Raw genomic sequence first — 27,516 nt, forward strand, 5'->3', positions numbered from 1 at the left:
TTTGGCAGAGAAGATCTTGCGCGTTTTTCATGGGTGCAACCCACATACTCAACTCTGCTGTTCAACCCACAAATGTATTTTCTTTACAAATGAGGCACCATTTAAGGGGAAATAAACAGGCCTTCAAATGGTATTGTTACAACAAAGAAAGAAATAATCAACACAAATTTCCTGACTTTTTGTGCTAATGTATATGTATATATTAGCACAAAAAGTCAGGAAATTTGTGTTGATTATTTCTTGAATAATGAAAGAATTAAATGCAGCTTTTAAAGGTGACTATTGTTTTTGTCTTTGGTAAACATGACCCAAATAATAATATAATAGTAATAATCATCTGAATTTTACATAGTACCTTTAAAAAGCAAAGTTTTTAAAATGAAAAAAAATTTTATTTTTTTTTAATTTAGAGCTTATTTAAAAAACTAATGTAGCCATAGATATATTAAGTCGTTTAAATAGGACTCTGATCTAAGAAGACAGAGACCACTATCCAGCTGTGACTGATACAGCTGAAGTCAGTTTTGGACTGACAGTCCTTATCTTTTTCTTATATTAGCCTGCTGTCAGGCTTTTACAAGAAAATAAGAGCTAACGTGATGATTTTGAACAGTTTTAACAGACATGTCTCACACATCCCCCTCAATCACAAAGGAGGGAACTCAAGGTACAGGAGACATGCAGGGAAATGCAATATGCAAATTAAAACAGAAAGTGAAAATAAGCAGTACAAAGGCGCTAACATAAAAACAAGACAGAGGGAGGCAAAGACTGAGAAACACGGGAGACAAATATGAAAACAGAAACACAGAAATAATATTAATGTCAAAACAGCAACCAAAACTCATTAAAATACTGCACGAGTGTGAGACTGTGACAGTAACAGAGGATCTGGACTCCTTGGTCCTCCTTTATTTTCCTCCCTGGTTGCACTGATATAAACACACTTTTTTGGTCTGTGTTGTTCTCCTTTAATCTCTGAATTTGTCCTTCACTCTGGACTGTAAACTTTGTACAGAGAAACTGGAGTCATCAGAAAGACCTGCATGTGGGGAGAGTCCCGTGTCAAGGCAGTGCCACCGGCTTGCTTGCACTCAGCTGGGATTACAAGACAGTTTTAGACCTGAGTGCTTCCCTGATACATTGCCACGAATAGGGCAGCTATGGAGGGTATTTAGAACGTGCCATTTTTAAATCGGTTTAGTAAGTTGATGAAGCTGGTCTGACAGCATGAATTGTGTCTTTGGCCCTTTTGATGCCAAAGTGTTTGTCATAGTACAGAGCTGTAAATGATCAGCATACACTACTGGAAATGTTTGACTTTCTGGTTTGAGCAAATAGATTATCTTGGGAGCAGGATGGTACTGCACACAGACTTTGCTCAGTTTATTCTTAGTTGTCAGTGTGTACTTTTTAAAAGGTGCCCTGTGTTTTATTTCAGGGAAAAGTATATTCAGAAAACCAGAGCACTTACTGACCCTTCTGTTATTATGAACCTGTTACACACTCATTTGAATATTTCAGTGATAAATTTTTAACAGGGGAACCTTACAAGATTGTGTTTTTATAAGCGATCTGCTATGGTGATATTGCAATGCAGTTCAATTAAAGTATCGTAAGCAGTGGGGTCCAACAAGGTGGGATATTGGTACCTATTCTTTTCATCATGTATATGGATCTTTCTAAAAAGTTAAACAAGAGGAATACAGGCTGTGTGATGGGAGATGGCCTCATTAATCAGCTGTTGTGTGTTGATGACTTAATTCCTCTGTCTCTTTATAGTGCAGGTTTGCAACAGTTGCTCAGTTTGCACGAGCAGACCCTGATACTGAAATTAAATCTAAAAAGAGTACAGTAATAATAATAATAGTGACTATAACCTAGAATGATTAATGTAAGATACTCTATCGGGAATGATTTCTGTGATAATGATAATCAGCAGCAGCACCAGTGCTGTAAACCTTATGCACAAGCAAGTTCTACACATGTACAGAAGATGTCAAAGTAGCTCATACTATACAGCACATTTGTGGTTCAGTTGTGGTACAACAAAATTTCAGGGGACACATGATGAATACATTTTTTGTGCAAGTCAAATATTTGTGATCAGTAATGCTCCTTTCATGTGTGCAGAGAAATTTTATGTATAAATTTAAGCCTTTTAAGGTTAATTGATTCTAAAAATGTAGTCATAATGGCTTTCACTAATCCTGCTCTAATGTTTGTGGAAACACTGGAATAAATGCCTGTTTATGTTCTGATCACAGATGTTTACATTTTTGTGTTTTTTTCTGCTATTTTGATGGACTTCAGTGTTTTTATATTCACAACAACACTCATCTCAGTGCATTTTATATTTTAAGGTAATGACTGCAATATATTAGAAGGAGAACCCCCCCCACAATCAGAAGATCCCTTATGAGCGAGCGAGCACTTAATGAATATCAGTGGGAAGAACATAATTTTCTGAAAAACTGGTCACCCTTCAGCATGCCAGGACTTATTCAGCTCATTACTTTCTCTCTTCATGAGAACATATCTCAGAATTTCAAATAAATTGTGATTGTGTGTTTAATCTGACGATAAGTTCATATCATTCTCCTTGAATGTGGCATTTAGTTGTTTCAAAAGAAAAAAGAAACAGGTATTCATCCACAAACTGAGAACACATGTTGCATTTTAAGTCAAAAAGGTTCTCAGGGGAGCACTAAAAGCTCTCTCCTTGCAGCATTTATAACATGAACAGCTTGAATATTTTACAATAATGTGCCTGTCTCCAAAAACAATGGCAGTACGAGCTTTAATAGCAGCAGGTGGAGTGCTTTATGTTCATGCTGAGAGGGTTTTATGGTGGCAAACAGCAGCAGGTGTGTGGCTGCTGTAATGGGTGTGTAAACAGTGATTTGCTTTCAGTGAATTTATGCATCTGCGGAACAAAACACAAGTAAAGTCTGTGCATTTTAATGTCATTGTTGATCACCCCTACCGTCCTAACCTTTACTCTCCGCGGCAGTGTGTCTTCCAGAAGCTTGGTGACCCACATTCAAGCTAAAGTGAGGCGTTACATAAGTTGTATTACCCCCTTGAATTAATCGTTTCTAATCATATCAGTGTTAAACAGATTAGGGTTGTTTGGTAAGCAGCCCACCAACGACTGCTCTGCTGGGCACATCCCAGGAACAGCAGTAAATCTGAGGTTTTGTCATATTGTTTCCTAAATATGAGCTTTTGACATCCGGTCTGTGAATGTCAAGAACAGAAAGAAAATGTGACAAGTAACTGCTGATTGCAAGCATTTTATTAATATTAGCAGTGGTATTATTAATAGCACTGTCAAGTCATAAGAAGAAATACATGAAAAAACATTTTACATACTTTGTTTTTTAAAACTTTTGGTCATAACAAAAACTGAATAATTTATACAGGCAAACAGGAAAAGCAAAGTCTACCAACTAAAAGTAAGAAAAACACCCTCATCATCATCACCACCATCATCTCCAGCTCCACTGCTGGACTATGTGATGGCTGGTCAAGCTGAGGGTGAGGAAGGTGTGAATGGGGTCTAGGTGGAAACTGGAGGAGGGCTCATTGGTTCAGACTTCCCATTTTCACTGCTCTCGCTGACTTGTCTGTTCAGCACCATTTGCTTGGCGATGCAGGTCACCTGACCATTGGCCACCGTGTAGGTTCTGTTCCTGCAACACAGAGAAAGCCACAGTTTAAACCCCCACAACTTAAAAAAATCAAAGGTAACTGCTCCCCATAATAACTTTGCATATCAGGATGCTCACTTTTGATTTTCAGATCCATTCTGCATGCCGGGCTGGTTTTGTTTTGCAAAGAAAAATGAAGTCCACCAGTGGTCTGAGTCTTGCCGTGGAAGTCCTGCAAGAAACAAAATTCAGCTTTAAAAGGTGTTACTTTTAAACATTTTGCACATAACATCAGGTCATTTTTAATACCTGGATGGTGTGGAATGGCCTCTCCTGTGTACTCGGCACTGCCGCAAGAGCTGTTACTCGAGGTGGACCCGATGCGTCCTGGAGGAAACACGGTTATTCTTTTTATTCAAGTCTTATTCTGGAGGGGAAAATAACTTTCAAAAAAATGAAATGCACATAAAACACGCGTGACTCACTTCTGTAGTAATCATGGGTGGCGATGAGGGAGCCACTTGATGGAATTGCTGCCATTTTCTCCGACCTTAGGTGGAAAACCGCTCAAAGATGGAAAATGGTAACTTGAAGGCAAACACAGGAAAAAAAACAAAACAGGTTTTCCTTATAATTTTATTCTTTATAGTTTTATTCCCTTCATGTAGTAGCACAAAGATACTGCCTGGGCAAAGATGAACTGAACTGGGCTTCTGTTTGCAGACATAAGCACATCTGCACTGACAGCATTCACTGAGTAACATGTCACTCAGGAGCCATTTGAACAGACGCTGCGTGCATTCACTCCCCTCTGTGCTTAGTCCAAGGGCCTCGAGTGCAGAGTGTTAAAACAGAAACAGCTGCTTCTGAGAGTCTGGTTTCCCATGACTCAAATAACCAGAACATGCGAGTACATGTCAGCACGCCCTGAAACTAGCTGGCTGCGTGACCACTGAAGAGATTGCTCAGGCCAAAGAGGATATTAAGAGACCCAGATAGATCGGTTTGTGCAGACAGGCCATTATAGCTTTATTTTACATTTATATTTATTTAACTTTTTTTGATGTCAGTTCAGCTCAGATTCATCTCAGCTTTGCAGGTTTCAGTTAGTTTTTTTGTGTTTTAAAAGGTTTCACTTTGTAAAAGTATTATATGACAAATACAACACTTTCCCATTGATTTTACAGCCAAACGCTGACCCCAGTCTCAATAAACATCTGCAGCAAAGCCTCCTCGGGCTATTAGTGTTTGCAGTTTGACCAAATTGACAAAAACTAAAGATATTTCTTTATATTTAAGTTTATTTTATTTAGTGCATTATTAAACCCCCCTTAAATCAATTTGTAGTTAAATATTATTGTATTGTCTTTTGGATGAATAGATGGAAACAGAAATATCTGTGTAAATGTAACAAATATAAACTGATTCCCAATGAAAAACATGTATTAACAGCTTGGAAAACCAGCTGAAGGCTGTAGAGCTTAGCACCAGGTGAGCAGCAGATGGCTTTGGGGATTTCATGGAGCAGGTACACGTCTGCACTGCATAACCCAGATAAACACCTCAGCTGACGCACAAATACACCAGCATCCAGAGGGCAGTTTCACCTGTTAATTAATATTTACTGTACATAAAAATTAATGTGGGCTGCGAAGGTGTTACATAAATTACATCTGCATTAAAAAAACAAACAAAAAAAAAACACGTTGCATTTAGTTTGGAGGAAGAGCAAATCCAGATCAGGCCTTAAATCTAACATTTTCTCTAATGACAAACAAAACAGCACTTAAGTCGTGCAGAAAAGCCTCTGTTGTGCCAAAAAGTGATTCCTGATATTTCTATGGTTTATTTTATGCATATTGTACAATAATAACTCTGCGTTATTGTATCTACGTTATAATCAATCCAGTCCTTTTTGGCCTCTTAAAATATCTTTATAGAACTGTGATGATATATTTTTGCAGTTTCTGAGGTCCCCTTGGCCAGATCTCTTTTAAAAAATTAAATGTATGTAAGTCACTTTGCCATGCACTTTGTGCATTGATGATCATCACATCTGTGCTGCTCTGTACACAGAGAAACCCAGAGTGATCATAACAAAAATCTGCATGACAGTTAAGTGACAGGGTTTCTAGGCTACTTGAAAGGACTTGTAAAACACCACATTTGACCTCAAAATAATAAACTAATCTTCTAAATTTGAAATGAAAAAGATCCCATTACTTTTACATATTCAGGTTACATTTAAACATACAAATTACTCAGCTGCTTGCATTATAACGCTTTTATAGTGGTGTTATTTTGACTCACCTGTAAGAGCAGGGTGGTGTTGTCACCAGGTGCGGCTGTAAGGTGCGGATGGCTGTAACTACAAGAGGTACAAGTTGTTTCAATGGCCCATTTGTGGAGGGACTGTCTGCGATGACCCTTTCGGTCACTACCCCGCTGTGTTTCTGACTCACGCGCTCGCCGACGGGTTTTTATACGTGCGGAGTTTGCGCGTGCTGCTGTGGCACCACGGGGCGCGGCCTGTGGCAGCTCGAGGGCAATGAACGTGCAGAACGTTCTAACGGCTGACACCAGACTTAGAGGAGGAGGCTCCGAGAGGCTTACAATAACCCGCAGCTGGCGCTGTGCCGCGGGATAATCCACATTAGCCAGATAGTTTGGGGGTGAAACGGGAACAGATCGACAGGGCCAAGCCTTCTCCTCCTGCTTCTTTTAGTGATAAGTGACATTTGAGTTGGTGAAAAGGGAACAGAGTGGATTTTACGAACGTTATTTCTACCTTACGTTGAGTTCAAAGTCATTTTGAAAGCAGTTTGTTCATAAAGTCGTTTATTTACATATAGTCGTTTATTGTATTGCATGCTTAATTTGATCTATTTTATCTATTTTTGGTATTTTGACATCCGGTGTGGGCAGCAAAATAAAAATTTCATTGTACAGGGAAAAATGTTTCTTCACTGTGCATATGATAATAAAGCTTTGAATCTGGATTTGAATTTATAAAGACTCTTTAATAAACTGAATTTAAAAATGTGGACGGCCAAAGATTTTTAGCCCGTTTTCCATCTCTAAATCCAAATGTGAATAGATGGGAACCGGACACATGACCCTCCCCAGACTGGAAACGCCATTATCCAAGTATTGCTTTTTATGCACATAATTCCATATGGCTACATGAGTGCAGCATCTCAAATCGCCCTTCGCTTGTCCCTGGTGGTCTAGTGGTTAGGATTCGGCGCTCTCACCGCCGCGGCCCGGGTTCGATTCCCGGTCAGGGAACGTCAGTTTTTTTTCTTTACACAACTTCATTGAGGTTTGCTTATAGATCGGGATTATCAGTCTTCCGGCCTTTTATTTTGAATAGTGATCTGTGATCTCTTTGACTACTATGACCTGGATGACTGAGAACCTACACAGACAACTACTAATTAAATAAAAACAGGGGCCTCTCTGTAATTTTTCTTTTTTGGATTGCTTTTGATTTCAGTAGATTTGGATTAGGTAAAGTAGAATAGACACAAAGTAGGTAGGAAGCATAACACAAACCATGGGCATCAAGAGCTTTGCAAAGTGTGATAATTGCAGAAAATAAATACAATTTAACTTAATTACTAAAATAATAGTTTTTAATGGGTTTTTAAGCGCTGGTTTTAGAAGTCTGACCTACTTGAGGTCCAACTGGGCTGCATGTGGCCCATGAATTAAAATGATTCTGACACCCCTTACATATGGAGTCTCTGGCACCACCTAAAGGATCATGTGAAGTAATAGCATTTTATAGTCTTATGACTGAAATATGGAGAACCAAACTGCGAACATCCATCTCAAAAGACTGCACACCATTCTATTGACTTTAATTGAAAAATCTTCAATTACAAAAAATACTTCAAATAATACAGCTGATTTCTGCATGAGTCACTGCACACATATGTCAAAATAAATTACAGTTATGAAACTGAGTATTACATATTAAAAATAAGCAAATTTAATCCATACTATTAGACAATCTGTTTTAATTAACAGTCGAATAATAAATTCACACAGACAGGGAGCAAAATAATATTCTTGCATAACTTTACAAGGTATGAAAATCATTAATGACATTAGACGGGTTCATCTCATTGACTGTGGCGATGGGCTCTTCTTTCAAACCCAGATGCATTTCCGTTATTTGACGTGTTGCCAGTCACCTTATCCTTTGGATTCAGACAAGAAACAAGTGATCAGTACTCAAAACAATAAGCAACAGTGAGAAAAGTGTAGCATTCATGTGCCTGCTGTTTACCTTCATGTTGCCAACCATATCCTCAAAAGACCTGAACGTGGAGGAATGTCTGAGGAGAGACATGACGACAAATTAAACAGTGAACACCGTTAATGTCCAGGGCTGCAGTGCATGTGTGGAAAATCTACAGAGGCAAAGAGACATGGTGTTTTACCTCATACTCGGGACACTTATGGTGTGGCTCAGGGTGCTGGGTAGGAGAGAGAAAGGAAGAAGTTTGAGCATCAAAAGAGTCAAGTAAGCCTTGAAATTACAAGCAACCATCTCATTTGCACCAAATTTTGCAGATTTGCATTCTGAGGGTTTCAACTTTGCTTTCTATAATAAAAGTTTTACACAAGTTCAATAAGGAAGATCTATTTTTCTTTCCTTTTTGTGACATGAGCTATTCTTTCTTTTTTCTTCATCACTTCCCACACTGTCAAATTCCCCTCATTATCTGTTCTTGTCCAGTAATCTACCCATCCATGATCTCCAAGCCAACCAGCCCCTATTCCACGTTCTCTCCCCCAGGTTGTCCAGGCTATCTCATCCAAAGTCTCCATCAACCATCTGCTTACTCTGCTCCACCATAAGAGTCTAGACCAGGAGTCAGCAATCTTCAGTATCAAAAGAGCCATTTTTGAGCAGTTTTTGACAAAAAAAGGGGGCAATAGCATCATGTTTTGTTTCATTTATAAAATTGTGAAATGTGTCTCCTTTTTAAAAAAAAAAAATTTTTTTTACTAGTGCATGCCCATGCTGCAGCATTGTTTGGGCTGTGATTTTAGTCTGTTGTCAAGTGGCAACATCATAATGCATCATGCATAATTTAAGTTTTGTGGGTATAAATTAGATGTTACTGTCCTGAAATTCAAACTATACTATGCTTTTATAAGCTAGGGCGACTTTGTGCCCTACTTGTCCCAATGAATTGAAATAAAAATAGCTGACTGTGATAATAAATAAAACAAAAGCTTCAAAATAGTAAAAGTTAAAAAAAAAAAGACCGGTTTCAATTCAGTTTTGAATAAAGTCCAGCCATAGATGAAGCATACCAGGAAACCAGCAGCTTTGGCAGAGAAGCAAACACATTTGTCCATACACTGTCCAAGCAATGTTTGGAGTCTGTAGCTAGGTGGCTCCAATGTGCAGAGGTTAACAGTTCACCTTACATCCAAAAAAAAGATCACTGGTTTAAGACTAGGAGGAGATAATAACTCAGCCTCAGGGGATCACAAACTAGTGCGCTCCTAGCGCTGATCCCAGGCCTGGACAAATGGGAAGGGTGTGTCAGGAAGGGTGTCTGATGCAAAAACTGAGCCAGCTCAAACTTGCTGATCCTTCTCCTGTGGTGACGCCTTTGGAAATAAGTGAGCAGCTGGAGTACCTCTAGAGACGAGGACGACTCAGGATGAGCTGTTTATGTGTCTACACCCATGCTAACCCCTGCTGCTGAGGTTCAGCAAAATTAACAGGATAAGGCACCAGGTGACATTAAAAGTTGTTTGTTTTTGTTTTTTTAATTGGTGTATAGGCTACACATTTTTACAAATGTTCACTGTTCATCAATTTTTCTGTCAAAGTTGGCAGGGAGCTGCTGAAGCTGGACAAAATATGCACATGCAACAACAGAGGCACAGGCTCCAGAAGCCTGGTCTAGACTTTGAGTGGTGGAGTTACCATCTCCTACCTTCATCTGAGACTCTGCTCCATGATGTCACCTCTCATCAGAGACTAATTGCCAAAAATGCTAACATTTTACACATGTCAGTTCTTGTTCTTTCAAATGATCTCTCCTTATTTGAACTATCCATCCATCCATCCATTCACTTCCGCACATCCTGTTAAGGGTCGCGGGGGGGCTGGAGCCTATCCCAGCTGTCATAGGGCGAGAGGCAGGGTACACCCTGAACAGGTCGCCAGCTTGTTGCAGGGCCTTATTTGAACTATAAACTAAGTATTTGAACTATAAACTAAGTCTTTTCAAAATTCATCATTTAGTTAAAAAATGTGAAAGAAAAAAGTAAAAAAAAACATGTTTTTGTCTAAAAAAAAAAAGCACTTTACATGACATGTACCCAAACAGATAGAAATGCAGCAAAACAACATAACCGTTTTCTAATAATCACAGTGATTATTTCAGCCCCATTTCAGTAGCCACGTTGCACGAACTGTGTGATGATTTAATGTTCGTATTTGTTTCAGTTCACACCCCGTCATGCAGCTCAGTTCAGTCTTACCGCTCACAGATCTTACCGTGGTGGGCTCGGAAGAGGCAGAGCTCTGTTGAGTTTGCAGCATGAAGATAAACAGACACAGATAATGTCACATCAGCTTCTGTTTCCACAAGGATAACAACAACAACAGCCTTATCAGCTACTGCTGCTGATGGCCAGGTGCTCTGTTGTGATTGGATTACAGCTGTTTACTGACTGAACAAAAACTCAAGAGGTACTCTAGCAAAAATTTTATGGTTTGATTTTGCTGTTTTTTTTTTAATAGACAACTACTAACTACAGTGTTTAACAAATTTATGAGACTCCTTGTTATAAAAGCGAGAAAACACAAAAACAAATCTGTCAAAAACCTGTTTAAAATGAAAAAAAAAATTATATTGTTATTTATTAGGAAAATAACAAATTGAGATGAATGAGTTGGCACACTGGACCTCTCTGAGAAGTCAGAAATTAATCAAGCATAACATTCAACCACTAAAACAATTTTTTCTGTTAAGGAAAACAAGTAAATCTGTAAAACAATACGTTTGAAAATTCATGGATAACAACAATAACTGTATTTTAGCATTAAAAATATCCTTTTGATCAATGATCTTGCATAGACTGGTGGATTAACCATTACAGAAACATAAAAAATGATTTTTGGTAATTACCAATACTGTTAATTTAGGGCAGCGCTATCATAAACATTACATTGGAGGGTGGTCTAATAAATTAAGCACTGTTCTTTGGCAGTATGATCCACTTTATCCATTCATGTTCTGTGATGAAAGAATTACAAACTCTACTGACATTTTTTGAGTCTAAAAAGGTCAACATACACAGTTTGGTTGCTTGACTGTTTGAAGTATCTGCTCACAATACAATGAAACCATAAAATATTGGCTGCTGCCCCAGCGGCCCATGTGAACCTGGGTGTGGACATCACATGGGCCCACACATTTGTCTCACAAAGCTTGGTTATACGTGGTGATGTGACCTGAAACTACAGCGGGGGGCAGATTGAATTGAATATGAATCCTATAATATCCCATTATTGTGGATCCTTGTCATTGATCACAGTAGCGGATTCAAGTAGAAAAGAGATAAGACGTGAATAAAACAATAAACCTAACAAAATACCAAATTAAGGGCCTTAAACCTTTTATTTTTCATTCTCAATCAATCCTCAGTGTATCTATAGTCCTGTTTTGTCTGTTTTGCTCTCTGCGTGTGGCCCTGTTTGTTCTCCTGTGTTTCCTCTGGAGTTTGTGTCCTGTGTTAGTTTTGAACCATCATTTTGTGTTTCTGCAGCAAATAAAGGCTCGTTTTTTTGTTCACTACATCTGCGTTTGGCTGCTCTCAACACCTAATCACAATGGTTGTAACTTGCAGACTTTCTCTAATGGTGTTTTCTAACATGTAAATCTGCCAAATCAAATTTGCAGAGCCATCCACTGTGGTGACACCTAGTGAATAAGGGACGAGCCAAAAGAAAAAGTCACAGCTTGCACTTCAAATCATCCTTTCGACACGTTGTCCACTTGTCATGCCTCTCTGTTGGCCTCCCGTCCGTCCATCTGCCTAGCTGAACTAGCCAAAGACAGCTTTTCCAACACCCGATGGTAGCCTTTGCACTGTGAACTCTCAGTCCTCTTTCATACAATGCAAACAGAGTCTAGTGTCTGATTTCTGAGCTAAGGTGGGGGGGACTAAAAGTACAAACTCAACAAAATTTCTCCTGCTCATGTTGGTTTTTGACTCATTATGCAGCAATTTTTGAACAAATCAAATTTAAAAAGTAACATTTATTTTTTATTTTTAAGATTAAGTGAAGGAGCCAACTGTGGGGGTACCTCATCTGTGCCAGTCTCCTGGTGATGGCCATGCCCACACTGGACACTGCAGCAGATGTCACCTGGCCTGCATGAGAGAGACTGTCCCGCGTCCTCACATATCTACAATCAAAAATTAGCAGTAGAAATCAGGATCTGAATGAAGAATGGCCACACACTGTTGCAATATATTACATAACAAGCAGGTGTATACAGGGAGCACAAAGGTATTAATTCAGACGTAGTTAACAATAAGCTCATATACGTCAGTGACGACAGTCCATGTGGCTGCAGCAGATCCCTCACTCTGTTTCTAATGAGCACCTCGGGCTGCTCCTGCTGTTTCCTGTTAATACTGCTGCTCCTAGTGCTAAGCCAGGCTGTGAGGCTATTAACGGGGCACCAATCCTATTTGACTCAGAAAATCCCATCCCTTGTTTCTTTGAAGAGATCTGTCTTTAGCATGTGAGTGCAGGACAAAACTTCCCCTGCATCATAAAACGTAGCACAAATGAGCATTTTTCTGTGAATATGATGACGAACACTCACACACTGGAGTGGCTGATGTCATCCAGAGTTGCAGAGGCTGTGATATATCTGAAAGGAAGGAACAGGTTGAGAGATTATTACAGTGATATAAGAGAGAGCCTGCAACAGTCAGAGTGTTTTTTTGTGGTTATGTAACCAAACTGCACTAAGACTGTGCGTGACAAATGGTCTACCAGGACAGTGGTTTAGGTGTCTTAAACCACTTCTATCAACTATCCGTGGTTTTCAAACAATTAGCAGACATTGCTACTGTATTTAAGCACAATGTTTGTGAGGACTGAAATGTACATACGGGGATGAAGTCTGGACCTCTTGCCAGCCTTTGGATAAGCTCTGTTTGATGTTAGTGAGTGAACTCATTCCTAGCTGCCTTCTGATGTCTGCTGCGTATTTTTCTTTGGCCAAAAGCACCTGCCTCAAGGTCTGAATTTCATCCTCTGTCTGCGAGAAAGGAAAAGAAAACCCAAAACAATCAATACAGCTGACATTATGTATATCAGTCTTTAGAGCCAGGGTTTCTATCCCATATTGTTCTGAATAGCCTCAAAGAAACTGCTTTACCTTTGTAAGTTCATAACGTAGAGCATCGAAGTCCTCCTCTGTCAGATCTGTGGGTGAAAATCCATTTCCTAGTATACTAGGAGAGAAGTGCACAGAAGCCCCGCCAAAACCTTAGAAACAGGGAAGTGGAAAAGATTGGATGGATCCAAAAGTATTACATGGATAAAAATATGAGATAGATAGGGTTTCCTATTATTTATGACTATTTCATCAACGAAAAATAATCAAAATTGTTGATTATTCTGCAGTAACTGAACCCACAATTAACGTATCTGGCACTTAAGAATATATAACTTCTGATTTTATGTATATTTGAATAGGGAATGTTAGGTTAACCAGTGCCAGAAACCATAGTGTTTAGAGTTTGTGCTAAAGCAGACGTGCCTTTATAGAACATAAAAATCAACAGCAAAATACACACTGGAGGACACAATGCGTGTATAAAGTGTTCACATCTATTAAAACGCAACCAACACAGAGGAGAACTTCAGATTACAGTGGGAGTAAATATACATTTTAATGAATTTTAATGAATAAAAAGCCCCAGCAAGTCCCCTATTAGATAACAGTAATCATGTAAAATAGAAACACCTATTACATAACAGTTTCATTGTTTGTTTGTATAAATATGTAGCATAGACCAGTCCCACATATAGAGCCAACTAACTTAGACAGGCCTTTAAAATGCATAAAACAACAAAATACACACACACACACACACACACACACACACACACAAAACACAAACCTAATTATATTTACGCAGCTAAATGTTATGAACAAACATAATACACACAATAATTTTTAACAACTTTATGGAGAAAAAAAAGCTTGCATAGTTAGATATGTAACTGCTGCATACTTTTAACATACTTCTTATAGGCATACAGACACCGGAGCTGTCCTCAGTGCTGAACTCCTTCCTGTCTAAATAACTAGCTGTTAGCTAACAGCTATCCTCACCTGTTGCACACCTGTGTTGCGGCTAACGATAGTAGCTAACATTAACCGCAGAATCGCACTAAATAAACCTTTAAAGTAAACGTATTTCGGATCAGATTTCCAGCATTGTACCGAACAGACAGGGCGAGTCTTACCTTGTCTACTCATTGCTTCCAGTTTCACGTCTCAAGTGTTTGACTGGCTAGCTGCTGCCAACTGTCCCCACTAAGCGCAGCAGGAGGCAGGTAGCCAGGATCAGTGACGCTGTTAATGGGCTTACACACATACACACGACAGACACAGCGATGACAACGAGCAGGATTATTATTATTAATTTATTTTATTTATATACAGTCATGGCCGAAAATGTTGGCACCCCTGAAATTTTTCCAGAAAATGAAGTATTTCTCCCAGAAAATGATTGCAATTACACATCTTTTGTTATGCACATGTTTATTTCCTTTGTGTGTATTGGAACAACACAAAAAACAGAGGGGAAAAAAGCCAAAATTCATATGTACACTGTGTACACTGTGTAATGCAATGATTTACAAATCTTATAAACCCATATTTTATCCACAATAGAACATAGAAAACATATCAAATGTTTAAACTGAAAAATTTACCATTTTAATAAAAAAAAAATATTAGCTCATTTTGAATTTGGTGGCAACAACAAGTCTCAAAAAAAGTTGGGACAACAAGAGCAGCAAAAACTGTAAAGTAAGTGGTGCTAAAAAGAGAAAGCTGGAGGAACATTTTGCAACTTATTAAGTTATTTGGCAACAGATCAATAACATGATTGGGTATAAGAAAAGCATCTTAGAGGGGCAGAGTTTCTCAGAAGTTAAGATGGGCTGAGGTTTGCCAAGCTGCAACAAACTGAACCTACAAATTGTGGAATGATCTCAGAATAATGTTCCTCTCTCCACTGCTGATAAAAGCCGCTGTGGCCAAAAATGCAAAAAAAAAATAAAAAATTTGAAGACTGAATATTTCTACAGTACATAATATCATCAAAAGAGTCAGAGAATTACTCTAGGCCAGTGGTTCCCAAAGTCAAGAGAGCTGCAGCCCACTTAGAAACCAGAAAATCTCGTGGCTTGAGAATTAACACCTCTAAGTCTGAGGCCATGGTCCTCAAAACGGTGGAGTGCATCTGAATAGGATGCCTTCTGGGTGCCTCTTGGGTGAAGTGTTCCGGGCATGTCCTACCTGGAGGAGGCCTTGGGGCAGACCCAGGACATGCTGGAGAGATTATATCTCTCAGCTGCACTGGGAACGCCTTGGGGTGCCCCCGGATGAGCCGGAAGATGTAGCTGGGGAGAAGGAGGTCTGGGCTTCTCTGCTTAGGCTGCTGCCCCCGTGATCCAGCCCCGAATAAGTGGAAGAAAATGGACAGATGGAGTCAGAGAATCTGAAGAAATCTCCATACACAAGGGACAAGAATGAAAATCAGTATTGGCTGCCTATGAGCTTCGAGCCCTCAGGCAGCACAACATTAAAAACAGGTATGATTCTGTTATGGAAATCACTGCATGGGCTCAGGATGCTGCATACTGTGGATTAAAGAGAAGCTGAACCATTCAGCTTTTAATCAATGCTCAGTTGAAAAGCTTGCATCTCTGATGGTATGGAGGTGCATTAGTGCTTATGGAACTGGCAGCTTGCACATCTGGAAAGGCGTCATCAATGCTGAAAGATAGATACAGGGTTTTAGAGCAACATATGCTCCCATCCAGACCACTTTTACAGGGAAGACCTTGCATATTTCAGCAAGACAACACTGGATCTATTACAATTATACCTGATCTAAACTAAAACTAAATGAGCAATCCTACTCCAGAAAGCAACTGAAGCTAAACAGAATGTAAATATTTAAAAGTAAAAATAAACAAAAATAAATAAATAAATGTTTCAGTTTCTTTAATGAAGAACGTTAGTGTGATCACATTGTAAAAATACACAGAGTATTTTTTGAGTAAAAGTAATTAAATATTATTATAAAAAAGTGCTCAAAATTTAAAAAATAAATAGTTATCCACAATGATCAGTTTGAGAGTGCTGCAGTCTGAGTTTTTGTCATTCAAAATATATTATATTAATGGATAGTTATTATAAAGATAACTTTACTACTCTGTCATTTTATTTAGTTTAATTTTTTAAAAGTTGCATGTGAACTTGCCCTCTGCACAGCATGGCTTCTAAAAAACAAGGGTAAAATAATAAATTAAATATGCTCTCGAATAAAGAATATGCACATCAAATTACAGTTTATTGCATCTATGAACAAAACCATCCTGAGGTAAGTTGGAGAAATGGACATCTTGTCTCCATCTGCTGGTAAAACCATCCACCACACTACAGAGAGCTGCCACTAATGAAGGGAAAGGAAAATTTATCTGCAAGTCAGATTATTGTGTTGTCAGTTCATATGCTTTTACTTCCAGACTTCACGTGTCTCTCCTCTCACCAGTGCATTTGAGCAACAACTTGATAAGTTAATCAAATTCACTGAGTTAAAGAGAAAGAAATAAAGACAGCTCTAAGATAAGCGTAAAGGTTTAAAAGTCAAAATAAATCAGTTAAATAATTAATATGAATTATGCTTTTTGTATACATGCACAATATTTTAATTAGAGAAAGTGCCACATTTTGAAAGGTTGTTCATGTTTAAATTGCTAGATTATTTACATTTGAGAACTTTTTCAAACTTACGTTTTCATTTCAACTCGCATAATCTGATTATTGTTATGTCAACAAATAAATGATCGAGTATACTTATTGATTATGTCACACTAAGAAAACGATGTATACATTAAAGGATTAATAATTATAATTCAGCATTAGCTACTTTAGAGTGTAACAGATTTACATCAAATAAATAAAATGCTTATTAAATATGGTAGTGAATACAGCTGCAATAATTAGTTGATAAATAGAAATTTTTTAATAATCATTTAAGCTGCTATTGTGAAAAAATACCACATATTTCATGGCTCTAGTGTCTGACATATGAACATTTATCTTTTTTTTTGCAATTACTTTAATTTATATATATACATATCCAACACTTTGAAGGTTTTTTCTGGTCAAAACAAGCATTGTAAAGACATCTCTTTGGCTTCTTGGTAATTGTGACAAAGACTTATTATTTTTAGAATTTTTGCAAACCAAAAACAACACTTGTATTGTTCAGGCACTTTCCACATGTATTGCATGGTGGATTGACAGCTGATGGTACTTTTCTGCATCCATAATTTCATGTCTTTTGACAAGATCTGCAAAACCACTGGCTGAAATGCAGCTGCAAACCATGACAGAGCCTCCACTGTGTTTTACAGATGGCTATAGACACTCACTGTTGTACCTAGTTTCTGACATCCTCCCTACATACTGACAATGATTTGGACCAAAATTTTGAAGCATCATCACTCCATAAGAACTGTTGCAACTGATTTTCAATCCAGGGATACCTCAGCCCTTTTTTCTCCCTGTTTCCCTTCATTAAGAATGTCTTCTTGGCAGCTACCCTTCCATTGAGCCCATTTCTGATGCATTTATCAGGTCCTGTGTCAGGTGTTTGTGGGATTTAAAAAAAAAAAAAAATCAGCTGAAAATAATGAGGTAACAACGACTGGACTGGCCAAATTTTGAAAAACCTTCAGAAAGCCTGGAGAACTGTTGCTCAAGACCACATTAAAAAATTAGTCTGGCTCCTTGGAAGCAAAATATAAAGAAATGAGGGTTAAGACTTTTGCACTGTACTGTATGTCAAAAAAAATAAAAAATTATTTTGTCTCCAGGCAGCTTAATTTGATAAAAACAAGAGTCAAAATGTTGAGGAACATTTATTCAACAAGAGCAAATCAAATCAATGATCCACTTGTTTTCTTCCAGACACACAATTACCATGCTACAACATAAATGTTAAGGTTTATACTTTATATGGGCCAAGTGTATGTACAAGCGACCTTAACCATTAAACCATTCCTTGCAAAATGTAATGGCTACATTACAACACCATACCAGTTAAAATCATAGCCAATCATCATTTGAAACATGACAAGATATGAAATAAATAAAATTCCAAAAAAATGCATCATATAACCATTTCACTATAGTTACACTATATACTATATTGTCTTTTTATGGAGTCATTTCCCGATCATTGATCCATTATAGTTATTTTTTTAAACACACAGTGCATTCAACTTAGGACATTTACAGTAGCATTTTCAGTATCTCAATGAAAAAGCCATGACAGGAACATCTATGTTTCATCAAGGGTTACAGGAAACATCATACAAGGGCCACAGAGGTCAACATCCATTCCGTTAATAGCAGAGGGTGGGCAACGGGAGCTCACCAATTGTAAACCATTAAAAACACACTATTAGCAGTCATGAAACTGACAAAATGGCAAAGATGTTTTGTGGCGATTTATGGCAATAATGTGTGGCAATATATGCAAATTCAGTAGTATGTAAAAATCTTTTACTCTGAGCTGCCGGTAGCACTGGCTCACAGATGATATGCCGGATGAGCATCTTGCTCTATGCGGATTCAGAAAAGTCAACGGTGAGAAACGATCACACAGCATCAGACAAAATATCAAAGTCAGACTTCAGTTCAAAACACAGAATGAAAATAAAAACCCTCCATGCGGATATTCTGCAGTCCCCTTTAATTTCTATGATAACTCTGAAGAGTGTAACACATTTTTTTCTAAATCACATTATCTTCTTATTGTCGAGAGTTAAGAACATATCAGCCTCCTAACCAGCACTGCTGCTGATAATTATCTGTTATTTCTACCTTCTAGCAGCTCTGATCAGAGCCAGCTGGATTACCTGGAGCTCCTTGGCTTCACACAGCACAAAAATAAAACTAACATCAAATAAATGTCTCTCAATTTTAATGAGTTGCAGCATCTCTAAAAAACAGTTTCACTATTGGTATAAATTTTAAGTAAAGAAAGAAAAAGACAGCTGTAACTCCAACAGAAGAGCCAGGATGTTTCACCGCAAAATAAACAAAATCTATTCTGCTAATAAAAACTATGTGATTCAAATGTTACTGTTTCATCTGCTAATTCTCATTACTAGGGTGTCAGTTAACGCTGTCCTGTCAAAGCTGCAGGTGAGGCTCATTTATGCACAAAGTGTCCTTTGGTGGCGGCTCATGAAGCACCAGCTAATGGCACGAGTGACACAGGTCTGTTACTCATAACTTCATCATGCAAGGTTAAAACTGCAAACGGAGGTGTTCTCCTCCAAATCACCTTTTCCTGAATCTAATCAACTAATTTTTTAGTGCTGAAGTCTGATGGAGTGAAAGCAAAAATAAAAAGATCAAAAACACAAAGTGTCATGACCCCACTGTGCCGGCCTCTCTCTATTCCTGATGGGAGCTTGTGCATGAATGGCAAGCTTACCTCCCTGTGGGTTAGGCTGGAGGCGTGTCTTCTCCTCTGTTTGCTGAGAGGCAGGCTGGTGTACCCGTTTCCCATTCATTCATTGCCAGAGCGCTCTCTCCGGTGCTCCAGCCTGCTGCTCCCTAAAGTTTGGTTACTTTCTCTGTGACACACTCCCTCTGAGATAAGCAGATTTACCTGTGCTGGAACTCACCTGTCTGCTCTCTCACCGTCATTCTCTGTTGGACTGCTGACTTTTGTGTTAAAATTAAAACTCTCTGAGAACTCGAGGTCTCTCAGACTTGGTAAATCATAACACAAAAAGGTCCCAACAAGAACCAAACCAGGGTCTCCCCTCTGACAAACCTACAACTTATGCACCACTACCACTAACCTCCTAACAGAGACTTCATAGGTGTCCAAAACCGGACCTTTAACTCTCAGTGACTAACTATGCCATGGCCGTTGTGTTAAGGCACAACACCAAAGGACACCTTATGTGTTATGTGGAGACACTGACAAATTGGCATCTGACAAAAGAACATTATTTCACTCCCTGGGATGAGAAAGTGTTGGTTTTTTTATGATAGTCTTTTTAATTTATACGCCCAGTGTCATTTTCAATTTTTAGTTTATGTTTATGATGAAACAACAATCAAATGTACCTCATCTGCCAGGCGGTCAAAATGTACCATCTTGAATTTAAAATGCATGACTCTGAAGACATCACGTGTTAACATAAAATAATCTATCATAACAACCTGTTCCCTGTTGCAGGAAAACAGCGAAAGTAGTCTAAGTCCTGTGACGAGGGATTTTCAGGAGGGAAGCAAAAGCCAAAACTAATCAATAACTAAAGTAGAAAATCTAACGTCAGCAGGCATTTATAACAAACTGTCTGCAAATAAAGCTCTGTGCCTTAATAACCTCATGATTTACATAGGTCTGTAGGTCTGACAACAGCAGGTGGCATTTCCAACTGAAAGAATATTGATTGCGAATCACAAGTGAAAAGTGTAAATGTGTGTGACAACTTAGTTCTTGAAGGTTTAATGATGGCACCGACCACCTAAGCCAGCAAGCATGTCTCCAACCAGCACCTCCCTGAGACATGGCTCTCTGTTCCTTTAGAATAAAATATCTGGTAAACTCTGGTAAACTCGTCCTCCTGGTGAGCTGTACTCATTTGAATAAACTGCACCTGGGTGATGAGTCTTGCAAAGTAAAAATGTTGCGAAGGATTAAAGAAAATGTGAAGACGATGTTTTCCAAACAGTGCATGCTACACCATGATGCAAACTATGGGAAAGGTAAGGTAGGGTAAGCGACCTGTGTGATTAAAGGCTTAGAGATACAAAAGAAGAAATAAAAGGGATTTCTTCTCGTACTGGAGAGGGAAATATGTAGCGGACCAATCAGGGAGAGAGATGTAAGGGATGTGAATTCATCAGTTCCTTTCTTGGGCCATGCTTACTAGTCCCCTTCTCCTCCGCATGGCTCTCTTTCTTGAGTGGAAAGATGGTTTTGCCCTTTTCGTTCATCTCACTGAGGTGGAGCAGGGAAGCAGGCAGGACCGCAGGCCAGGGTTGACAGGAACGGAGGGTTAGTTGAAGCCGGTGTCAGTGCGGTAAGAGTGGTGCCCATCTGATGTCAACTGAGTCGTCTCTGTCGCTGACGGCTGCAGCACTATAGGGTCACCACCAGCCTCTGCGAAAACAACAAAAGCAATATTTTAAGTGCTTGTCAGATGAGAAAAAAAAAAGCCTCTTGACTAACTCTAACACCTTAACGGCAATGTTTATTAATGAGCACTGATGAGAAAAATAAACTAACAAATAACTCCTGTCAGTCCTGCTGCTACCATTTGAGGAATACTGCTAGGATACAATCAATATTGAGCTTTAGTGGTGCTCAAACTATGATTCAGGCATTTACTGATCAGAAAATGCACTCACGGCCACTTTGTTAGGTACACGTGTTCAACTGCTTGTTAATATAAATCAGCCAATCGCACGGCAGCAGCTCAGTGTGTTTAAACCTGTGAAGACGACCTGCTGAAGTTCAAACCAAGCATCAGAATGGGGAAGAAAGGTGAATTAAGTGACTTTGAACGTGGCATGGTTTTTGGTGCCAGATGTGCTGGTCTGAGTATTTCTGAAACTGCTGATCTGTGGGGATTTTCCCACACAACCATCTCTAGGGTTTACAGAAAATGGTCCAGAAACAGAAATGCCTTGTTTATTCCGGAGGTCAGAGGAGAATGGCCAAAGTGACAGGAAGGCAACAGGACCTCAAATATCCACTGAAGGCATATAGAAAAGCATCTCTGAATGCACATGCCGAACCTCGAAGCAGAGGGGCTACAGCAGCAGAAGACCACACTGGGTGCCATGTCGGCTAAGAACAGGAAACTGAGCCCGCAGTTCACACAGGCTCACCAAGGTTGGAAAAGCGTTGTCTGGTCTGATGAGTCTCGATTTATTCTGCATTATTCAGATGATAGGGTCAGACTTTGGGGTGAACAACGCAAAAACGTGGATCCATCCTGCCTCGTATCAACGGTTCAGCCTATCTGAGCATCGCTGCTGACCATGTTCACCTCTTTAAAGCCAGCAGCAAGACTTCTTGCAAGGAAGGAGAAAATAATACACCAGCTTCAACACCTTTACAGTGGCTACTTGTTTCTTTTAGAGTAGATTTTAACACTGGTTTTGATAACTGCTACACAAATAAAGTTAGTCCTGAAAAAAGAAAGGTGTTCGTTCTCACCTCTCTCATCAGATTGCAGCTGAGCCTCGAGATCCTCAGGGGACACATAAAAGTCCTGCTCCTGGCCCTCTCGAGGCCGTGGTTTACATCTTCCACAGCAGCAGTTACAGCAGCAACACAGGCAGCAACAGAAGTAACAGCCAGTGGCCAGGCCGCAAAACAGAAACAGAGCCTGGAGGAAACAGATTCATAATATAAAGGTTAAGACACGAGGTGTAAAAGGGTCTAACAGAGCCAGCAGAAAACTGATCCAGATGTTTTTCCTGTCTTACCTTTGCCCACCAGCTTGAAAGGACAAAGTAAGTGTTAACGTTCTCCTCTCCGAACTGCTCGGCCACATATAGTCCTAGAGAACCATATTTATCATAAATGTTACGCTTTGTGGGGTCATTCAGGATCGCATGGGCGTTGTTTATCTCCTTGAACTTGTCTGCAGCCTCTGGATTGTCTGGATTCTTGTCAGGGTGAAACTTTAAAGCCAGTTTCCTGTGGAAAGGATCACAATCAGCTTTAGAGGTGATCGGACCTTTCTATGAGGTAGGCCAGGTGACCAGAGGGAAGCCTCACCTGTAAGATCTCTTTATATCATCCGTCGTGGCCATCTTGTCAACTCCCAACACATGGTAGAGAGACTCACCCGCGGTGGACAGAGAGCGCTGCCTCTGCTGCTCACTCATGATGCCTCACGTCCACAGTCTGGACACAGAAACACAGAGATTTAAGAAGCAATGCTTGGGCTGCTCTATTGGGACATACATTCATTCAACTAAAGTGAAGCCCATGCCATTCATTGCTCTCTGCTGCAGGCAGGCAACAGCTGGTTCTGTGCTGTCTTGATAAGATACAGATGTCCAGTACTTGCTAGAAACATCCAGCTGTGTTTGAAACGTGGAAAATAGGTCCAGGTAATGAAAAAAAATTGTGGACTTTTTTATTTTTTATTTACTGGAGCATATAGATTTTAGATTTCCAGCAAGAGATAAACTGTCCTAATTGATTAAACTGAAGCTGTGGCATCTTGGCAGGACCCCTGATGCATATGCTGCTTTAAGTAAATCAACAGCTGACACCCATAGAGACAACACACTGCAACAGCACAGGATTTATCAGAATTTATCAAGTAAAGACAAGAAAAGCCACACAGAAGCCTCCAAATGGGTGTCATCTCGACACAAATGAATAGCCACTGCTCTCTTTAAAGCCCTGTTACGCCTGATTTCTACGTTTTTCACCCAAAACTACACGTTCAGTCAAGTGGCTGTCAAATTTCCCCTCGTCACGACTCGCATCCCGCTTAAAAAATGTCTATAGGAAAGATTATACTGTGGGTACGATGCAGGGAGCATAATCTCTGTGCAAGCATCATCAGCAGCACTGCTATAGCGCACAGCATCCATGTTGGTTTGCTTCCCCGGCCTGTTCTTGATGCAAGACAGGGATGGCTCGTCAGCAGTTATTTTCAAGGGCAACGGCCAGAGTGTCGAGGAAGAAAAGAAATGATGGAAATGCAGGAGGAGGCTCACCTTTCAGTCGGCTCTAATGCGCTGCGAAACTAACGATCCCAGCAGGTTAATGATTCTAGACAGTGCAGCGTGACTATGGCCGCATCTCCTCGCACGTACCCGGACCCTCTCTGGCTCCCACTACACAACCATGGACAGTGCAGCAGTCCGCTGGCTCCGCCCCCCTGCCGCCCCACAGCGACCCGACGTGCGCGTGCACGACGGCCTGATGACGGGGAGGATACTGGAGGAAAGATGTGCAGCTCAGCATTTGTCGTCAAGAACTTCTGCAATACAGCACCACAATTAAAGAACTGGAGAATAAGAAGTCAATTAAAAGCAGTCATATTGTGGAGAAATTTCATGTTGATTAGTAACTTTGTAATACTCCGTATATTGTTATTTTATTGTGATTTTAGATTCCTATATGTTTTTGTTTGATGCAATCCTGGCATTAAGATGTTCTGTATATACTTGTTAATTGTTGATAAAGTTTTGAAAAAAAAAAAAAGCTCAACAGTTTCTTTAATGATGTTACATTTAATTGAGCCAGTGAAAGCTGTATAAGAACGATTTAAAATGGATACTGACTGTGAGTGTGACCTGAAAATGAAAACATGTCACATCTCTCTCTCTCTCTCTTCCATTTTGTACATTCAAATATGTTCAGGATGGATGCAACCAGCTAAAAATGAAACTCAAGAAAATGCTGAGATAAATGTGTTTGTAATATTTTATTTAAGTCAAGACAAAATTGAAAAAGAACATGCAATACATGGGCAGTGTATCCTATGTTTTAGAGGAAATTTGAAAAAGAAATAAAGAACAATAGTGCAATCAGTCAGCTCTTTTTTTCAAATGAAGGAAGGGGGAGAGTCTGTATCCATAACTCCACAAAAACTGCACAACTGAACATAAGCTAAAAACAAACAAACAAACAACCGGCACTTCTCCTGTTTAGCTCCCTTTCTCCTCCGCCTTTTCTTTGAGGCCTAATGACATCTCTAATATGTCTTATATTATGTACACATGTAGACACAATGTGAGTGAGATGGATAAGCTGCATGGTGCCGGATGCTGTGGTGAGAGCAGCTTTTTAAAAAAATTATATCTCTGCCCAAGTTCACATCAGGTCAGAAAGGCCCTCAGGCAAACCAGAAATGTCCTGGTGCAGTCTGCAGGAAATATTATCTTTCTACTTAACTACTGTCATCCTGTTGTGTATGTGTATGTACATGTGATTATTTTTATTTAATTGTTTCATTTAATATTTTATTTTTTACAAACTGGTTTTCAGAAATGCTTTAAAAATATTTTTTGACACTTTGAGCACCATAAGGTAAGTGCCATTTAGTTTCTATATATTAAAGAGTAGGCAGACAATTATCTACATCCCAAAATGAGCAACTCAACCAAAACAGTGTGGATGGTTAAATAGCACTGCAAGAAGAGGGGGAAAAAAATACATATATAGGTTGATTTTGAAGTAAAGTGAAATAACACACATAAATGTATTTTTTTAAACTTCTCAAACTTTTGAGTAAGTTGAATTTTGAAATACCTAAACCAAAATTTTGAGATAATAACTCAAAATTTTAACTTATGGATAGCATTTTTTTTTTTCAGTGACACAAATAAGCTTCCATTGCAGCCTCATGGCTAACTGGATACAAGAACTGTTATGTTTGACTGTGCAGTGCAGAAATGACACAATAATAATGGAAAGCAAATATAAAGAAAACCTAAAATACTGCTTTAAACCCACTGCAACGTGAAAGATTTCTCTCTACTTGAGTTTGCAGAATCTAGTTGTTTTCACACCTGAATAAAGCCAAAATCCAGCATAGAGCGGCTGAGTGAATGTGGTGTGGACTCTGTGGAGGAGCGTCATGGTTTCAGCCACACTGTAGAAGGACAGGATACCTGCACTGTAATCCAGGTACACTCCTATTCTGGAAGACTGAGGACCTGAGACCGGAGTGTGGCTGTTATTGTACCAATATTCATATCTTTTTTTGTGACAATTTAACGCCCAACTTTTGTCATTGTGTCCAAATTTACACTCATCCCCCCACCCTACTCTGTTGATATTCTTATACGCGACTGCTACATGAAATCCTGTCCCTATCCACTCCACCTCCCAGTAACAACGTCCAGTCAGATTCTCTTTGCTCAGGACCTGAGCCCACGCAGTGAATCGATCTGGGTGATTAGAATAAGGTCGCTGTTGTTGCATTAATGTCGCCTTTCTGTTCCCCTCTGATAACAGCAGCCATTTGTTTGTTGTGTTTGGATCCAGGGTGATTCCACGTGAATAGTTTAAGAATACAGCTCTGGTCCTTGGCTCTGGTTTTGGAACTGACAGTAAAACATCCACCTGAGTGACTATGAGTGAGAGGTTTGACCATGTCTCACTCAGGATGTCCTGTAGTTTATCTCTGGTCTCTAACACGGCTGCTCTCACATCCTCAAAGTACCTCAGGGGACGGATATTGATGCTGGATGAGTCTGTAGGCCCTCTGAGTGGTGACAGTAAGGGATGGTTGTGCAGAAACAGATTGTGATCCTCTGTGTGTATGAGCTGCTTCAGTTCAGCATCTTTCCTTTTCAGCTCAGCGATCTCCTGCTCCAGCTTCTCCTGAAGCTCTATGACTCGACTCACTTCAGTTTCCTGCTGGGATCTGATCTGCTGCTTCACATCAGAGCTTCTTTTCTGGATTAGATGGATCAGCTCACTGAAGATCTTCCCGCTCTCCTCCACTGCTTTATCAGCAGAGAAACCGATGGCCTTCACCTCCAGCTGAAGCACATTCACCTCTTTCTCTCTGTCCTGGATTCTCTGCTGGATTTTTAGTCGACTCACCTCGAGCTCGCTCTGCATCTCTGCCCTTTCTGCTGCAGCTGAGACAATTTCATGGCCTTTATGTTCATCCAAAGAGCAGACATAACAGATACTCTGCTGATCAGTACGACAGAAAATCTTCATCACCTCACTATGATGAGAGCAGATGTTCTCCTGAAGCCTCTTGAAGGGATCCGTCAGCTTGTGTTTCTTTAACAGAGCCACATCATAATGAGGCTGAAGGTGCTGCTCACAGTAAGAGATCAGGCACACCAAACAAGACTTCATAGCTTTTAGTTTTCTTCCTGTGCAGAGATCGCAGGCCACATCTTCAGGTCCAGCATAGCGGTGACAAGTAAGTGCAGCCTGGATTTCAGTCTTCTTCAGCTCTTCCACTAAATCTGCTAACATGGTGCTTTTCATCAAGACAGGCCTCTGTGTGAAGGTCTGCCTACACTGAGGGCAGCTGTGGATTCTCTTCTCCTCCTCTTCATCCCAGTGGGTTTTAATGCAGTTCATGCAGTAGCTGTGTCCACAGGGAATAGTCACCGGATCCTTCAGTAGATCCAAACAGACTGAACAGGAGAAGTTGTCAGAGTGAAGCTGAACTCCTTTCTGCGCCATTTTAGCTCTCAGCATCTGTGAATATGTGAGTTTCTTTTCATTAGAACTGAAACTAGTCTGAGACCTGATCACACAACACGTTTGCGCAGTCTTACACGTCACTACATTTTGGTTGCGCCCATGCCCAAAGTTCAGATCTGAAGGGGAGGGAACAAGGACATATTTGGACAGAGAGGAGGACTCTAGGAAGAGGAGCAGTGCTCTATGTTTAACCCTTCCTCAGTTAAAACTTCAGTCACCTAAAGTTTTAGGTGGTAAATTCCTCTTTGAATCTCTGTGTTTAGAGTTTGTGCTCCACTTCTCCACAAGTCCAGTTCCAAAGGTTCATATA

At 39.7% G+C, this 27,516-nt stretch overlaps 4 protein-coding genes and 1 non-coding gene across 5 annotated transcripts; 1 reads left to right on the forward strand and 4 right to left on the reverse strand.

The window, feature by feature from the left end:
* Positions 1-3,280: 3,280 nt before the first annotated feature.
* On the reverse strand, positions 3,281-6,121 carry ppdpfa (pancreatic progenitor cell differentiation and proliferation factor a). Its single transcript, XM_030734300.1, has 5 exons — positions 5,964-6,121; positions 4,139-4,240; positions 3,963-4,040; positions 3,792-3,885; positions 3,281-3,695 (listed from the first exon to the last, which is right to left on the reverse strand). The coding sequence occupies exons 2-5, from the start codon at positions 4,191-4,193 to the stop codon at positions 3,563-3,565; spliced, it is 360 nt and encodes a 119-aa protein (XP_030590160.1). The 5' UTR covers positions 4,194-4,240; positions 5,964-6,121; the 3' UTR covers positions 3,281-3,562.
* Positions 6,122-6,869: 748 nt separating this feature from the next.
* Positions 6,870-6,941, forward strand: trnae-cuc (transfer RNA glutamic acid (anticodon CUC)). The gene has a single exon. It is a non-coding gene; the product is annotated as a tRNA-Glu (tRNA).
* A 564-nt stretch (positions 6,942-7,505) lies between these two features.
* LOC115783102 (tumor protein D54-like) lies at positions 7,506-14,289 on the reverse strand. The gene is made up of 9 exons (XM_030733753.1): positions 14,188-14,289; positions 13,091-13,200; positions 12,822-12,970; positions 12,530-12,577; positions 12,002-12,103; positions 10,186-10,212; positions 8,102-8,137; positions 7,948-7,996; positions 7,506-7,858 (listed from the first exon to the last, which is right to left on the reverse strand). The coding sequence occupies exons 1-9, from the start codon at positions 14,198-14,200 to the stop codon at positions 7,781-7,783; spliced, it is 612 nt and encodes a 203-aa protein (XP_030589613.1). The 5' UTR covers positions 14,201-14,289; the 3' UTR covers positions 7,506-7,780.
* A 3,581-nt stretch (positions 14,290-17,870) lies between these two features.
* dnajc5aa (DnaJ (Hsp40) homolog, subfamily C, member 5aa) lies at positions 17,871-23,876 on the reverse strand. Its single transcript, XM_030733556.1, has 5 exons — positions 23,741-23,876; positions 22,785-22,913; positions 22,490-22,703; positions 22,218-22,389; positions 17,871-21,155 (listed from the first exon to the last, which is right to left on the reverse strand). Exons 2-5 carry the CDS (start codon positions 22,892-22,894, stop codon positions 21,052-21,054), a joined length of 600 nt encoding a protein of 199 aa, XP_030589416.1. The 5' UTR covers positions 22,895-22,913; positions 23,741-23,876; the 3' UTR covers positions 17,871-21,051.
* Positions 23,877-24,489: 613 nt separating this feature from the next.
* LOC115783390 (tripartite motif-containing protein 16-like) lies at positions 24,490-27,207 on the reverse strand. The gene has a single exon (XM_030734194.1). It carries the CDS (start codon positions 27,198-27,200, stop codon positions 25,506-25,508), a length of 1,695 nt encoding a protein of 564 aa, XP_030590054.1. The 5' UTR covers positions 27,201-27,207; the 3' UTR covers positions 24,490-25,505.
* Between the last annotated feature and the right edge of the window lie 309 nt (positions 27,208-27,516).

The sequence above is a fragment of the Archocentrus centrarchus genome, chromosome 7, assembly GCF_007364275.1.
Source record: "Archocentrus centrarchus isolate MPI-CPG fArcCen1 chromosome 7, fArcCen1, whole genome shotgun sequence".
Classification (NCBI taxonomy): Eukaryota; Metazoa; Chordata; class Actinopteri; order Cichliformes; family Cichlidae; genus Archocentrus; species Archocentrus centrarchus.